General features: G+C 44.8%; 1 protein-coding gene across 14 annotated transcripts in view; it reads left to right on the top strand.

Annotated features, from left to right (window-relative positions):
* Nucleotides 1-640: 640 nt before the first annotated feature.
* The window catches only part of mbnl2 (muscleblind-like splicing regulator 2), a 61676-nt gene continuing 46645 nt past the window's right edge, over nt 641-15671 (top strand). For 4 of the 14 annotated variants that reach the window (XM_050063069.1, XM_050063068.1, XM_050063066.1 and 1 more), the window contains exons 1-2: nt 653-899; nt 11315-12184. In XM_050063069.1, the coding sequence (XP_049919026.1) occupies nt 12011-12184 (174 nt within the window). In that variant the 5' untranslated portion in view covers nt 653-899; nt 11315-12010. Of the gene's footprint in view, nt 900-3972; nt 4286-4998; nt 5246-11314; nt 12185-15671 lie in introns of those variants that run through there. The other 10 variants (XM_050063067.1, XM_050063062.1, XM_050063064.1 and 7 more) reach the window with 6 other exon arrangements.

The raw sequence follows: 15671 nt of genomic DNA, 5'->3' as shown, positions 1-15671 counted from the left end.
TATATATTATAGTGGTTATAAGAATTTAGACATATTCTTTGTTTAATTGATGATTGGTTTTGATAGAGCAGAAATCTAGATGTATAATCAGGAAAAATAAGCTAAATTTAAGCCAAATCAGTGACACCAGACTAAAATAATAACAAAAAATACAGCAATTTTCACTATTTATCCAGGAAATCATGTCTTTGAGGGTGTTACTGCACATATTAAAGTGTCAGAATTTATGGGAATTAATGCAGTAACTCATAATAAACAGCTGTATTTTTTTTATCTTGCCTATAGGAGCCTATTTTGACAGACAGACAGGCACTGGTTCATAAATCAGTGGCCACATCTTTTCCCCCAGGGAGATTCACTGTTGTTTCCTAGGTAACAAGCACCCCCTCCCTTTCCCCTTGGTTCCTCTGGACTGTACCAACTCCGCTGTGGGGTGGGAACTGTTTATCGAACTGAAGTACATTTCCGTGTTGTATTTGAACGCTATGTACGAACACGTTTTAATTTAATACTACTTGTTTTAAAGTGGCAGCTTATAATATGTCAAACAGTCGCGAATATAAGCGTTATTAATGTGTGGAGTGAAGTAGCGACCCCCCTCCCGAAGCACATTCAACATTTCCTCGAACTGTCAAAATCGCTTGTTGCTTCCTACCCTAGCCTTAAAAGTAGTTAGCGAGCTAGCGTGTAGCGAGTGGTAGATCACTTCTGCCTTTCACTGACACACATTTTGAAAGCAAGAAAAAAGTTTGGGAAGATTTCAGGAGGAACCAGCGTCAAGTCTCGGTCGACGACTGTTTTTTTGGCGTCTTGTTCCGAACCGTTGGTCCCCGTTAGAACCGGAATAGCGCTCTTGAGTAGCGGTTGGTGGAGGCTGGATGTGACAGGTTCGTCATCAGGTAAGCTGCAGGTAGTTAGCTTAGCAGCTAGCACCCGTTGCCTCTGGCTCTTCTTTACACACTTGTAACTGCGGTGTAGTGGACATAACAGCTCTCTGGAGTGTAGAGAAGGCTAACTATGCTTCCAGTGATGCTACTACTGTATCATAAACATTATGGGCTGGTGTCTGTGTTGCTATGCTAGCTTACAATCACTGCTCTGGCTAATGACAACAAGTGAAAGCAGCTACAGAGGAAAAAGTGGTGCCTGTGTGTCTCTGCTGCTTTCTGCTGTATGCTATTTGTCATCAGTGACTGACTATAATGCGGGAACAGGTTGATAATAACTCATTTATTATTGATTCCAAGCATGATAGACAGTCACCATTATTCAGCAGTGACGCTGCCATCGTCACAGGGTGCACCCAGTGTGTGTTATTACTCCCAGATGCACATGAAAACGATAAAGCAGCTCTGCTGAGACACAAGTGGAGGCACATTTTAATCTGCTGCAGGTTGGCTGAGCACGAGCCTTTACACCTTTACACCTGGGTAAGGTTAATAAGTTGGGATCAGGCTAGCTGCTGGGTCATGGACAGTAATTGGGCCGTGTGAAAATGCAAATCTGGGGATGTAATTGCACAAATGGGGGCATTATGGGATATCAGTAGCAGTATAACAATATGACTTTAGCTTGTTATAATGTGTTTATTAAGGTTGTTACAGTGCACTTGAGTAAGGCGTAGCGATCCACAGCGTACTATGATTGTTGGGGATGTACTTTATTTAATCAGCAGTATGAAAAGTTGGCTTGTAATGTTTTACAGGGTCAATGTTTAATCCCAAAGTATACGAGACTAAATGTCGTCTTTTACATTGGATAAAGGCTGTTTACAGTAAAGTACTGTAATTTTCCAAACTGTTCTAGCTGTTGTAAAGCACTAAAAGTCAACCCTACAATAAAAAACATTGTGCTATTTGATTTCCTCCATATTACCCAACCCTATCTCAATCCAGCAGGAATATTAACGTAGAGAATCCAGTACTTCCTGGTTCATCTTCGCCTACACATTCACCAGGCACTTGTGTATTGTCCATCCTCGTGTGGACTCGTGTGACAGACTTACCAGAATGGGTTTCAAGCGGAAGGAAGCACAACTCTCTGCCGCTTGATATTTGATTACGGCTAATAATAGAAAAAGACAGCTGCCTTTTCATTGATCCGTCTTTGGTGCCCTATTTCTAAGCCCTGCTTTTTTTTCCAGCTACCCAGCAGCACCACCACAGAATACTGTATTCTGTACCGCGGAGCATTTTAAACCCATCAATCTTCATTTGATGTAATTAGCCATTGTGTCGGAATACTCCTTTTGTTTTTTGAAAATGAAGCCGCTTTGGGCTGCAGAATCCTAAATCTGGTTGTGTGTGAGCGAGCCAAGCCGTCCGGGGTCAAACAGGACAGGGATAATAAGAGGGGAGGGGATACGGCGCGGGAAGGAAGTGGCTCGGCTTGTTTGTCTGCCAGGCTTTTGTTTGTTTTCCTGTCGGACGAATCTATTTAGAAGGTAGGCTATCTGAGGTCTGCCGCTGGAAATTAGCTACGAGCAGCCTTGTTGTGCATTTACTGACAGTTATTCAGTAATGTGGTTATTGAGGAGTCGTTTGCAGCCAAATGAGACATTGATAAGCTTCATCTATCAGCAGTGATGAAGCAGCCGGGCCTGGTCCAAGTGCTGTTGTTGTGGATGAATGATAACAGATTGAGTTGTTTGACGTTACAGTGAAGTTTCTGCGGTATTGCTGCCGTCTAGCTCTTTCAGTGTGCTGCATCTGTGTGTATGAGAGTGTGACTTCATTCAAAGGTGTAAGGTGACACTTTTGCTCCTGACAAAGCCTGACATCCCCCGCCTTCCTCTTCGTATAATGGCAGAGCGCTTGTCTGTGTTATTTCATTACAGGTGCTCTGATGCCTACGATGACGTCAGTATTCGTTGCCATTTGCTGAGGTGGACAGTTTCTCATGCTCAAGGGATTAATCCCCCCTAAACCATTTGACAAACCTATTTCCTGTGAGATCAGATTATATATAGCTATTAAAGCGTAATCAGACAGCAAATAGGTTTGTTTATCATTGAACTGTAAAGCATGTTTAGCCTCATTGATGTCAACGAAACGCCCAGGCTGCCGCGTCATTCACAGCCTTTGTATGAGACAGAGGCAGAGAGAGAGAGACACAGAGATAGACGGTACAGCTGTTCTATTGAATCTGGATCGAAAAGTCATGAAGCTGGATCTCTGACTCATCAGTTCTGTGACGCTCCGGTTTCACGGCTCATATGATGCCAACCAGCATGTCATCAGCCGGGTGGAGGGGAGGAGACAGACCAAGACTTTCAATCCCAGCCACAATTCTGATGCAATAACAATCACAGAAATGTTCACCACTGTGCAATTTTCCAGTCGGGTACATTTAAAGAATTTGACTGAAACAGAGGACAGAGTGCTTTGAGAAAAAGGGGGGGGGGCATACAGGTGAGGGATGTGAGAGGAAGGGGGGGGAGAGGAGTGTCTGGATGGTGGAGTGAATGAGTTTAGAGGACGGATGCTGAGGGGAGGTAGAGGAGAGGAGGGGGAGGAGGTGTGGTGCTCCTGTTTCCTGGGGGGATGGTGTTAAATGTGATGATAGAACATAGACAAGGACAAGGCTGGTCTTTATATGCGACTGCAGCAACTCTTTGATTATTGCGTATGTGCATTGCTGTGTTGCACGAGTCTGGATTCTGTTCTTGTATTTTCAGGTGGCGCTGATTGGGGTCGGATTGAAAAAGATAAATAATGTAGGCATGAAATTGGGGAAATACCTCCCCAAGATCAGCATTCAGAGGATGTTACTGTAAGCACAGTTTTCGCCCTATCACTTAGTCTGCAATCGACAGGCTCAGAAAGCTGCGATTCAGAGGAGCTCTCCTTTTATTGGCTGGAGCTGTTAAGGGGCAGGGCCTTGCCACAGGCTGGTGGGCAGGAAGGGGCTGGCTTTAGGGGTGTGTGGTGCTGGTGGTGGTGGTGGTGGTGGGGGGTTGGCTGGAAGTGTTTCAGCCAGATAGTTGGAGTAGACACTCTTCTGCTTCCTGCCTGCCTGCCTCGCTCGCTTGCTCCGTCGCTGAGAGAGAAAGAGAGAGAGAGAGACATCGAGAGAAAATCCCTGTCTAGGCATGGACCTCCGGCTGCAGCACTCGGCAGCTGGCGAGGAATGACAACAGTTCACATGGTCATTAACTCCAGTCGCTGAGGCTGAAGGGAAAACTGTGCTGTAGCTCAGTGTCACAGAAGCACCGGGTGCCTCCTATGTTCGGGACAGCAGACACACGGAGGCACGCAGCAGAGCTCCGGGACCCGAGTGGAACGAGGTGGGAAAGAACCGTCATATTGGCTTTTTTTCCTCAAAGATTTTTTTCAGGAGTTTTGCTGCAGTGTGCTGCATACCAGTCTGGGTGGGGAGGGAGGAGAGGGGAATGTTTTATCTGTGCGAGGGGAAGAGAGGGGAAGGAAATATGGTGTGTGTGGGATAAATGCACAGGAGTAGTGGGAGCTCGCAGCCACGCAGTAACTACCCGTATTGCAGTTTCCAGCACTGTAATGGACTTTCTCTTTCGCCTCCTGAGGGAGAGGCATTATCACAGCAGTTGACTTGCCCCTCTCTCAGTGCAAATGTCAGACGCTCTTTTTCTTTTTTGCCACATGGGCTCCATATTTTTCACTCTCTAGAGAAAAGCCTGTCGCGTTGTGTGGCATCTGCCCTGTCACTGCTCGCATTGTGTGGCTCTCACAAAGTTTTGCCTCGTAACTCGTGGTGTGCAAATTCTCCAAATAACAAGGGCAAAGATTGTTTGCTCAGGACAGGGTCTCGTGTTGTATGTGGACACAAATAGCTGGAACTTCACAGTTCTAATAAGGCGCGCATCATAATTAACCTTTTGAGTTAGACAAGGCACGGTTGACGTGTCCCTCGCTTTCCGCTGCCTGTCTAGATTTAGATTTAGACGCTGGGCCTGGAGCAGCCAAGCAGTGGACATCATCGGCCGCATGGAAAAGGCCAGGGTGGTGTCATACATCTGGCCGTGGATCAAGGGGAAGTGGGTGTTTTCTAAAATGGAACATCAGTTCAGCCCTTCCTGTTGAGCAAAGAATGGGATAAGTCTCAGACAAGTCCTCACTGCAAGACCCCGTCAGCCAGAAATCCCCTTTCTCTGAATTGACTCTCATGCAAATTGCACCTCAAGATGGTATTAAAAAGGATTTAGTGGTCGGTAGCGTTTTCAGACATCTCCTGCTTGAAAGAGGGAGTCTGATTGCTCTGTGACACAGGGGTGAGTTTGCTGAATCATTCGGCTCTTATGTTTTCAAGTGCTGTAATTTGAAGGCTTAAGATTTCAATTCATTTGATGTGTTTCGCTTAATATTTCAACGTATGAGAGCTTTAATCTAACGAGGTATTTTCCATCCTCGATTTTAGGCTGTATGAAGTCAGTGCAAGTTATGGAAAACAGCAGCTTTACAGTAGGCACAGTGCAATTTTCACCTCAGCCTTCTCGATCAAGTGAGCTTGGGTATCCTGTTAATCATCATGTTTATCTGAACGGCAGTGTTCACCTCTGGCTGCCAACTATACTGTAATTAGCTGATGACTTGCTCGAGTCCTGTGGCGAGGCAGGGAGTAGACAAGAACACTTACACAGTAAACAAGTCCATTTACAGAGTGCAGGGGTTGACATCCATCCCAGATACAGATCTGTCCTTATACACACTTGATGGAAACAGTGCATCGTCTGTTCTGTGCTACAAATCAGGCCACTGGTCAGGAGAGGAGAGTCCAGTCCCATATCATAAGCAGGGCCATTCGGGTCACTGTGGTTTAGCTAAGGCTATTATGATATGGGGCACACCTATCTGCTGACTCTGTGAAATGCTTCTTGCGTTGCCTCTGAACAGTAGCTTAGTCCTGGTATAGCCTCTGCTGAGCTCACTCACCTGTCCTTATCGCTAATGGCACTTGATGATATTGAACTCAAGGAGCTGTAGCTTATGCCAAAGACAATTTCATAAGCATCGTAATGTCCATAGTATTAAATACGAATTAGGCTGCAGGGTCTGATCCACTCTGGAGGATGCAAAGGAGCATTTTGAGAGCTGGTGATGTCACACTCAAAGCCAGGTTAGGTTTGTTGGGGACATTTTGATAAAAACTGTAAGGTTTGCTCACTTTCCATTACTCACTGGAAGCAGAACATTTTCCTATTACACTTCAACAATGAGGCCCTCTCTGCACAGCCTTGAAAAACATTGACCACTTGTTCCTCTTGGCCATGCAAATGACCATAGAGCTGTGGTTCGCCAGCATAAAATGGTAATAAATGGAAATGCGGCCTCTCAGGTACCCAGCTCGGGTGCTTGTCTGTCACAGTGGTTTGTGTTTCAACTTTATTTCGCTGGCAACACCCGGCCGATGCCAAACGTTGTCACAAGGCTTACGACCAATGGAAACCAGGTAGCTTATCGTCTCTGCTGAACAAATACAAGCAGCTAAGATAAACCACAGCGCACAGACAGAGCGCACAGATACCAGACTAATGGGTTACATACGTGGTATTCAGAGGTCAAGCCAATGACTTTCACTCGAGACGGCCCAGTCCCGCTGACTCTCATTCAATTAAGCAGACTGACCAAGATAATGCCCCTGCCAGCTGGCCTTAGTAAGCGTCAGTAATCCATAAAGTCTAGTACTGTGGTGCTTTTCTTCACATCTCTGCCCTGCTTTATCAGGTCACCCTGTCTGTCCACTGTTTGCACTGAGGACACAGAGGGGACAAAGGCTTCTTGCAGGAACTCAGGGACTAAAGATAAACAGGATATACGGTGCGCTGCAGGATTCGGCTCTTTAGGTTTTGTTTGAAATGTGTACAGCTGAAAACAAAGGATGATGCATCAGGATTAAAGATTCTGTTGGTGAAGTGAACAGCTATATTAAAGGGACAGTTTGGATTTTTTTGAAGTGGGGTTGTATGGGGTTCTTATGTGTTGTAAGCGTATTACATACAGTAGATGCAAGTCAGCACATCCCCAGTTTGGAGAAGCAGGCTGGAGTCTGACACAGAAGCTAAGCAATCTACCGCTGTGGAAAGCCCCCAGACTCCATTGAGAAAAACAGTCATTTTAGTTTGCTGAACATGGGAGCTGCCTGTCTACTGCTACTGTGATCTGTTAGTTAGTTTGTGTGATTGTGTGGCTTTGGTGAATCCGAACGAATCCTTTTGAATGGCGAAGTCACACAAAAACACAAACAAAATAATTGCTCAACGCAGCGGTACACCAGCTGCTCCTGTTTTTTAGCAATGTTAAATCACTGTTTTTCTCAGTGGAGTCTGGCTTTGAAGACAGTGATAAAATGGCTTAATTTTCCCATTGGAAATGACTGTTTAACATTTAGGTAAAGCAGTGAAAACACTCTCAATGACATCTACTGTGTGTAACAAACTCTCTATGGATAAATACCCCATGTAACCCCATGTCGAAAAAACTGGATCGTCCCTTTAACATTCACACACCCAGGGTGTCCCTAACGGAAATGATGAACGGCATCTTTGTCATTACAAAACCTTGAAACACTATATATTTCTCATCAGAGCCAGGTTATAACACTAGTCCTTGACTCTTCTTCTATTACTGTCAGTTTTTGTCCCTGGAAGGACTCAAACTGCAGAAACAGAACCTGGGTCAGTCATGACGGTATACGAGGTGTGCTTATCTCTAAGGTCAAAACACTGGGTGCTATATGGTCCCTTCCTACCTGCTGACCATCTGTCTTTCCCTTTACATCAGTGGCATTGTGTTTAAAGTTTGACCGCTAAGCTCAGCGTAAACTAAGCCAGGCTGCATGTGCTGTAGGTGTCATGCACAAGCAGAGGCTAAGCTAGCCCAAGCCAAGTCAAAGGCGTCCAAGGACTTAAGTCAAAACCAGACTAGACGGGATGTTGTTACACAAAAGAGGTAGCACTTTTCCCCCCTTGGATGACAGTTTGCTTTCCAACAGGGGCTTTGATATGTTCCAAAAATGTAAGAGGGCTTGGTCGTCTCTGCTGAAGACAGGCTAGCATTAGCTAACATGCTACAGCAGCGTCGTTTCACTGTTGCACATCCATCTCTGTCAAGCTTATTTGGCGAGGCACATGCATCACACTGCAAATTATAAATGGTTAGGTGCTCAAGTTTTCAGTACATCTTTTCAGTATCAATTAATCTACTGATGATTTTACTTATCTACTAAGCATTTAGGCTATAATTATTGATGTCACACTGAGTGCATTTAAGTTGACATGAATACCCATTCATGAGGCTTATCCCGGTTATGATCCTATCTGTGATATTTACAAAAACAAACCAACCAGGTGTCTGCTCTGAGCGCCAACCACTGTCTCCCTGTCTCGCTCTGTCTCGATTATACACACTCACATTACTTACTAGGCTAACGGTATTCCTTATAACACTGCTTTATAACACTGTCTTGGACTTTGATTAATGTTAGGACTAAGTTTTGCTATTAAATACCTTTTAAGCTACTGAAATAAGTCAGTATAAAGTAGTATTGAAGAGTCTCCAGTCAAATGATACTTGAATTTGATCTTTTCAGACCATCCTGACCATTGCCAGTTTAGCAAACTTTCTGTTGCTGCCGTCTCCAGAGCCGCTCTTCTCCCGGGGAACGATTACTTCAACATCTGCCTGGTTAGCACAAGCTAACACAGCATAGCAGCAGCTGCTAACATCTGACTCCATACTCTGAAATGGTCCCAACGAATTCGAACTGACACTGAAACAGCTTGTTTCTGTTGTAAAACCTGGTAATAACTGTTAGGCAACGTTAGCTGTGTGATGCTAGCAGTTAGCCCTGTCACTACCACTTCATATAGGACAAGGGGGCAGTGGATTCATTATCGAAAATCCAAACTCTGGGTATGTTGTATACATGCAACAGTGTTCCATTTTTTTTGGAGTACTCCAGGGAGCATATTTGGGTCCCTCCTTAATGGGATTTCTAAAAAAAATCCAGAGATATGGTGATTACATGCTCGAACATATCAACAAGATGCTCTAAATGCTTGATCATAAACAGGTTATTCATGTCCATGTAAAACACTCCTTGTCACTTTTTTTAAATTGGCAGGTATTGATGTCATTTGATATTCTTAGAAAATGTGACGTTTATGAAGCAAATGTTCTATTGTCTAACCAGTTAATCAAAGAATTGATCCAGGCCCAGCCTAAATGCAGATTTTGTGCGTAACAGCACCAGTAATAATGACAAACAAACAGTAGCTTGGACAGCAGTTCCCTGGGCATATTGCACAAACATACAACAGTCTCATGCACAGTGTGGAAGCAGACCTGCGGTCATGTTCCTGCATGATTATTATCCTACCATCACCCACATGAGGGTCTTTTTGATCTGTGGACTGCACCATTTGTTTTGAATACCTTTCATGACAAACATTGTTTGAATGTTGCCCGTTGAGTCCCCTGTGAGCTTTTCAGATGACTCCAGCCAACCCTTATCCACACTGTCGGCCCACTGTTGTGATGTTATGAAAGCTCTCAGTGCTGTAAACCTCAGTTTTCTTAACAAAAAATAAAAATGACCAACGGCCGTGTCCCTTAACCGTTTTATCACAACTTCCTCCATCATTTGAGGCCAAATGAAATGGTGCCAGCGTCCCTTCACACATTCTGACAAAGTAGGTTAGCTTGATCACACACCTCTTCGGGTTTCTAAAAATAAGATGGGATTAATTGTTAAAGGTCAGATCTGACATGATTCTTACCTGACTTTCTCTTCTGCAGCGATTGGCTCTCTCCCTGGGGAGATGGTGTGAAATTAAATCCTGCCTTGGAAAGTGGAGCCTGGGCTTCAGTGTGATCGGGCGAGGAAGCTTCTCATCTTATTTCACATGATCAGCACTAAAGTGGGACAATATGATTAGGTAGACAATGGTCTGGATTCATAGACTTGGAGCTGTGTAGTGTTGGTGGGTGCTTTCAAGGGTAAGCATCCCGCAATCAAGTAAAGTCTGGATGATCTCTGATTCATAAACGAGGCTATATGGTTTTGTCTTTATGGTCTTTTTGAGTTCCTCCCTTTGATATTTCAGACTTCAAACAAAACTACAAACAGAATTCAGAATTCTCCAATTAGAGAGACCAAGTTTTAGACCAAGATGCAGGATGATTTTTAAATCTAAAGGACAGCAGGACAAAAATACTGTGCCGAACCCAAATCCGGCTACACCTGTGTGACAGCTCTGTAAGAGTTTGTACCTCTGAAGGGAACTGCTTCTTGGGAACTGCTTCTTCCCTCAACGGTTGCGTAGATGGTTTGAGCACAAGCCCCAGCTTGCCTTCATTAAGACCAAGTGAGGCTTGTCATATTCCTTTAGAGGTTGTTTAAGATATTGTTCTCCCAGTATTTGACATAGTCTTGGTGTTTGCTCCTGCTGCTGTTCTCTGTGGACACGTTTCTATGTTAGTAAAAGAGGGGATCTTTTAACCAGAGCTGTATGTTTTTACAACCCCTTCTCCTCCCTCAGTCTGGTGTCCTCAACCCTCCTTTCCCAACCCCAGTTAGCAGAAAAACATTTCCAGATGTGCCAAGAAAAGAGCTCCTTGCGCAGTAGCTTAGTAATGGATTTCGTGCGCTCAAGCTAAAGGTCACTTCCTTATATTGTTGCTCCACCAATTGTCCCCCTAGACGACCCCAGACAACAAACAGACACAGAGACAAGTATCTTTACAGGATCAGGCAGCGAGCAACATACACAAATTCCCTGCTATGAATGTAAATTGACAGGCCACTGTCAATGAGCTGGTATCTAATTTGGACGGTGGGAGACCAGTGAATATTGCGGGACACTGGGCAGCGTCATAATCGTGTCTGGCACTGGCATATGCATCTGTCTCGGTCCCTCTGTGGCTGCTGGACGGCTGCCCGGAATAGTGCTGCGCTGCGCGGTTTTCTATTGGCTGCACCATCCCGCCGTGCATGGCTCTACAGGGCGGGTTGGACCCTGGGGCCTTTTTCTATCTCTGCTCTGACTCGATGCTCTTGTCCACTGTCTCATAGCACAGAGGCTTTTGCCATTCACCGCTTTGTGTGCAATATGTTGGAGAGCCAGTGGGCTTGTAGTCACCTCGCACAATGGCACACAGCAGTGATTGTCGGACTTAAACTCAAGTGGCTGCTGAATAACCTCAGAGCGAGCACACCTCTGGGGCAGCATGCACGCCAATTCAGATTTACATGCATAAACAAACGCTGTTAACTCCTGCTGAATAGTTGCCAATCATATTTAGCAAACCGTTTCCTCACTCTGTTTCTTTCTCCTCTCCAGATCGCTGACAGAAAGTGCCTTGTGAGACGACATCCTTACTTGAAGATCCCCGGGTGTTTCTGAAGAGCTCCAGATTTTCCCCTCTGCAGTCGTGACAGGACAGCCGCCGCATCACCCCCGACCTTTCTCTTTGTCCTTACCTGTGCTGAGTGTGGAGAAACCCCAAGTGAAGCGGTGGAGCTACTGCACCGCTGGCCAAGGTGCCAAAGCTTCGAGAGAGAAAGCCACAAACTTTGTGTTCTAAACTGTGCCATCGCACCTCAAAATAGCACCTTCGTTGCTCCCTAACATCCAACCTTTGCACAGATATCATCACTCATACATAGGTCATTTTTTGGGACATCGGTACAACCAGTAGAGCTTGTCTCTGAGCATGCCCCCTCTGCCCAGTCAGAGGTTCGCACCTGAGACTTACTGATTGATGAACAATTAGCAGTGTGACTGACAAACTCCACAACAGAAGCGCAGTCCCATGCTCCGGTCACAGAGACATTGCCAGTCCATTACCTCCACTTTCCTGTCCGCAAGGACAAACCTCATCCGCTGACCTGAAGCAGATCATTTATAGCTGCATGTTCCATCACTTTTAGTTGTTTTATTTTTTATTTTTTTTTACTGGAACACTCTGAAACGCCTCCTTAGAGGATAGCCTCCTCCTCAAACCAAGTGGCACCACTCCACCACAGCGCCGCTGACATGGCTCTAAACATTGCCTCGATACGGGACACAAAATGGCTGACCCTGGAAGTGTGCCGGCAGTTTCAGAGAGGGACTTGTTCACGCAGCGATGAGGAATGCAAATTTGCCCACCCACCCAAAAGCTGCCAGGTGGAAAACGGGAGGGTGATTGCCTGTTTTGACTCGTTAAAGGTAAGAAGTTTTAAACACAGTAGGTAACTGCTGTTGGGATTTTATGAATTTTACTTCATCTTCGTCTTCTACTGTGTAATTTACCTCGCTGTACACAACCTCATGAAACTGTCAAACGATATAAAGCAAATATGAATAATGGGATTGCATCTCTGCAGCACCAGTATAGCTTGTGACATAAAGCTTTGTGGTCCCTAATGGTCGGTGGGTGTTGGTTGTCTGCTCAAATTAGCATGTGTGTCAGGCCTCCATGCTGTGCTGCAGTTAGCAGAGCAGTCTGACCTATGAAGCTAAAGGCCAGAGAGGACTGTTGTCATGTTCACTGTCACCACAGGTGTGTGTGTGTGTGTGTGTGTGTGTGTGTCTTTGGTTTTTTATACAGTAAGTTCATCTAATGTTACCCCACCCTGTCCATCATCTGTAGATGTGGGCGAACATCTGATCGCCTTAAGTCATTCCAGGGCTTCTATTCCTGGGTGCATGTCAGCTGTCACACACAACCAACAACCAACATAAACAGCCGGGGTGTTTTGTAATGTTTGGTTCTCACGGATCCAAGAAGAGATTTCGGTATAGCATCGTCCAAGTTGTCAGAATCTCCAGAATCTCTATTTTAAATGGATAAAACTGTTTTAATTGACTACATGTGGTTGCTACAGAAATCCACAAGAGGCCTGTTGTTTATTTGTTGACCCGTCTTACCACATATCATGTAGCTGTTATATTTATTATGTGCAATACACTTATTTTTGCACATTTTGCCCAATTAAATGTTGTAAATTATCTTAAATAAGTTTAACAACAGACACTTTGAAAGTCTCCCCAATTATAACAAGGTCGCTTTGCTCAAGCCCCCACATGCTGCAAACAAAATGTCTGCATCCAAGAGCAACCTATTATTTTCTGGCTGTGTGGAAAAAAAAGCAGTGACAATGATAAATAGCCAAAGAAACTAGAGCAGAACACTGAAACTGTGAGGAGTTTTTTTTTTTTTTTTTTTTTTTTTTTTTCCGGAGTATAAACTGTAGCTGCATTTTACATATACAGCAAGTGCAGTGTGTGTAGAGCGCGTTTCACAGTTTTCAAGGTTGGACTAGGTCGCTGACAAAACAGAGAGACTAGATTCACACCACTGCCGGAGCTGTTCTTAATTCTGTTGCGGTACATTTTTCTATATCTGAAAGTTGCGACCCTTTTGCTCCTGAAACACATGGTGAGCTTTCCACACTTTCATTTTTTTGTACTTGAAATCCATGAAGATCTTTGCAGTGTGTAAAACTCTTCATTCCAAGTTGCTCATGGGCAATTATTTATGCAACACTATGAAAACAAGCTGCGTTCATGGTGCTATCAGCTGTATTCCTGGCGTAGACTTTGCTCATGGTAAGGCTCCTTGAGTTATTGCTCGCAGCCAGCCACTGAGTGACATTCCTTCCCAGCTGCCAGGTTTTGCGAGCTGTTTCGCTGTTATGGTTTAACGAGCAAACAGCTGACTCCAATCGGGATCGATTTGTTGTTGCACCACGCAGGGGACGGCCTGACATGGCTCCTCCGCACATGACATGATTTTGCTGCGCCTTGAAAACTCCGACCAGTCATCCCTGACTGAGGAAACTAAATGACCGGAGCACTCAACCTCATAGTGGTGCCACCTTTCATTTGGACTGTTCTAAATGACATTTCCTGTACAGATAACAGCTTTGAGGCAATCTACTGTCAATTCATGCATCATCTGAAGGAAAAGCCTGTGCATGTAGTGAGCACTCAAGATGTCTCTCAGAGGCAGCTATAAAACTACTTACCAAGTAACCCCTGTTCTCTATAATAACATGACTGAGGCTTCTCTCTGTGAGGCCTGCTCTTTCATAATTATGCACAAAAGCCTCTATATCAGCGCTCCTATCATTGGGGCTTTTTTTTTTTAGCCTTTTTAATGTATAGGACAGACAAGCGTGAAGGGGGGGAGAGAGAGAGAGGGAGAGACATGCAGCAAAGGGCCACAGGCTGGAGTCGAACCCAGGCCGCTGTGGCAACAGCCTTGTACATGGGGCGCCTGCTCTACCACTCAGCTACCAGCGCCCCAGCACTCCTATCATTAACAGCAATCTTGATGCTTGCGTCAAGAAAGAAATTTTGCAGGCTATAGGTCTGCCTCGTTGTTTTTATCTAACTCTAACTCTAACTCTAACTCATGCTCAGCGGCACTCTCTACCTTACGCAAAGGACACACGTCCCCAGACAACTGAGAAACATGTGGCCAGTCACCATAGGCCTGTCACGATGATTACATCATGACTTGTCGTACGATATATAGACATGACCTCAACTATTTTGCTGACCTTGATTTGCCCACAACATGATGCCAAAATAAACAGCAGGGTTTTCCAGGCCATTATAAGACTTGGGTGCAGTGATTCTCCCTTTTTTCCCCGTCTAACCCGACCTACTTGTCCGAAGAAAGGTAAAACAGTGTAGCTTACCGGTAGCCTGCAGCGGCACTTTTGGAGAGGAAGAAGCGCAGTCCTGATAGTCGGTAGCTTAACAAGCCAAAAAGTCTGGCATTTTTAGATTTAACTTCCAACTTAATCCTCCACTCCATAAATCCACCGGAAAACTGCCAGGCTCGAAGGCTTTCCATTCCCGGGAGCCGACTGCAGCACACGGGTCGTAATTTTTAAAGGTAACTGCAGTTTTCCCGGAGCTTTTCTTGGACTATCTGTTGGCCGCAAGAAGCACCGCAAGTTTTTGTTTTTGTGGGCGAAATTTCCTTTAAAGTCTCAAATTTGAATTTTGGGCTACTCCTATAAAGGCGATATGTTATTTTCTTCTTTACTTTCTTGTATGTATTACTTAAAAAAAAAAAAAAAGTTAAATACTTTCCAATTCCAATGTCTGAATATTGAATATTGAAAGATTGCACTTGCAATTCATTCTGGGACAATGTATCGTCCAACAAAAGCAGGTATCGTGGCAGGCCTAGCAGCATCTTACAAAGGATGCTTGACCATCGTGGGCAACGGCTCCTCTTCCTTGTCTGTCACTTCATCCTTTGAAGGATTTGAAAAGAAGCTAGCCTCCTGAGAATCAGCTGCGGTTGTCAGCATCATCTGTTGAGCAACACAGTCCAACTACTGCTGGCTGATGACACCTCCTTCAGGTCCTTGTTGAGAAGGCTTGCCTGGTGGGCTGTGCCGTGTAGTGGCAAGCAACACACTCTTTTAAAACCTAGAAGTGCTACTTCACTCACAACCGTAGTGCATAGTAGTTCCTGCATTGGCTTGTTAAGCTAGGCACCCAATTTAGCAGTCTGCCTTAATGCAAGCATCATGGGATGTTGAGGCTTTTGAGAATATGGCTCTCAAACAGCTCTTTTTTGTTCTAACATCCAGTGTATCACACAACAGCATCATGGATACGAAGGAATATTTGTACATCGACTGTCTGGGCTTCATGGCTCCACTGCTTACTGTATGTTGATCTAGGAATT

The sequence above is a fragment of the Epinephelus moara genome, chromosome 15 (genome assembly GCF_006386435.1).
Source record: "Epinephelus moara isolate mb chromosome 15, YSFRI_EMoa_1.0, whole genome shotgun sequence".
In the NCBI taxonomy this organism is placed as follows: Eukaryota; Metazoa; Chordata; class Actinopteri; order Perciformes; family Serranidae; genus Epinephelus; species Epinephelus moara.
This window is presented reverse-complemented; position numbering and strand designations above follow the sequence as displayed.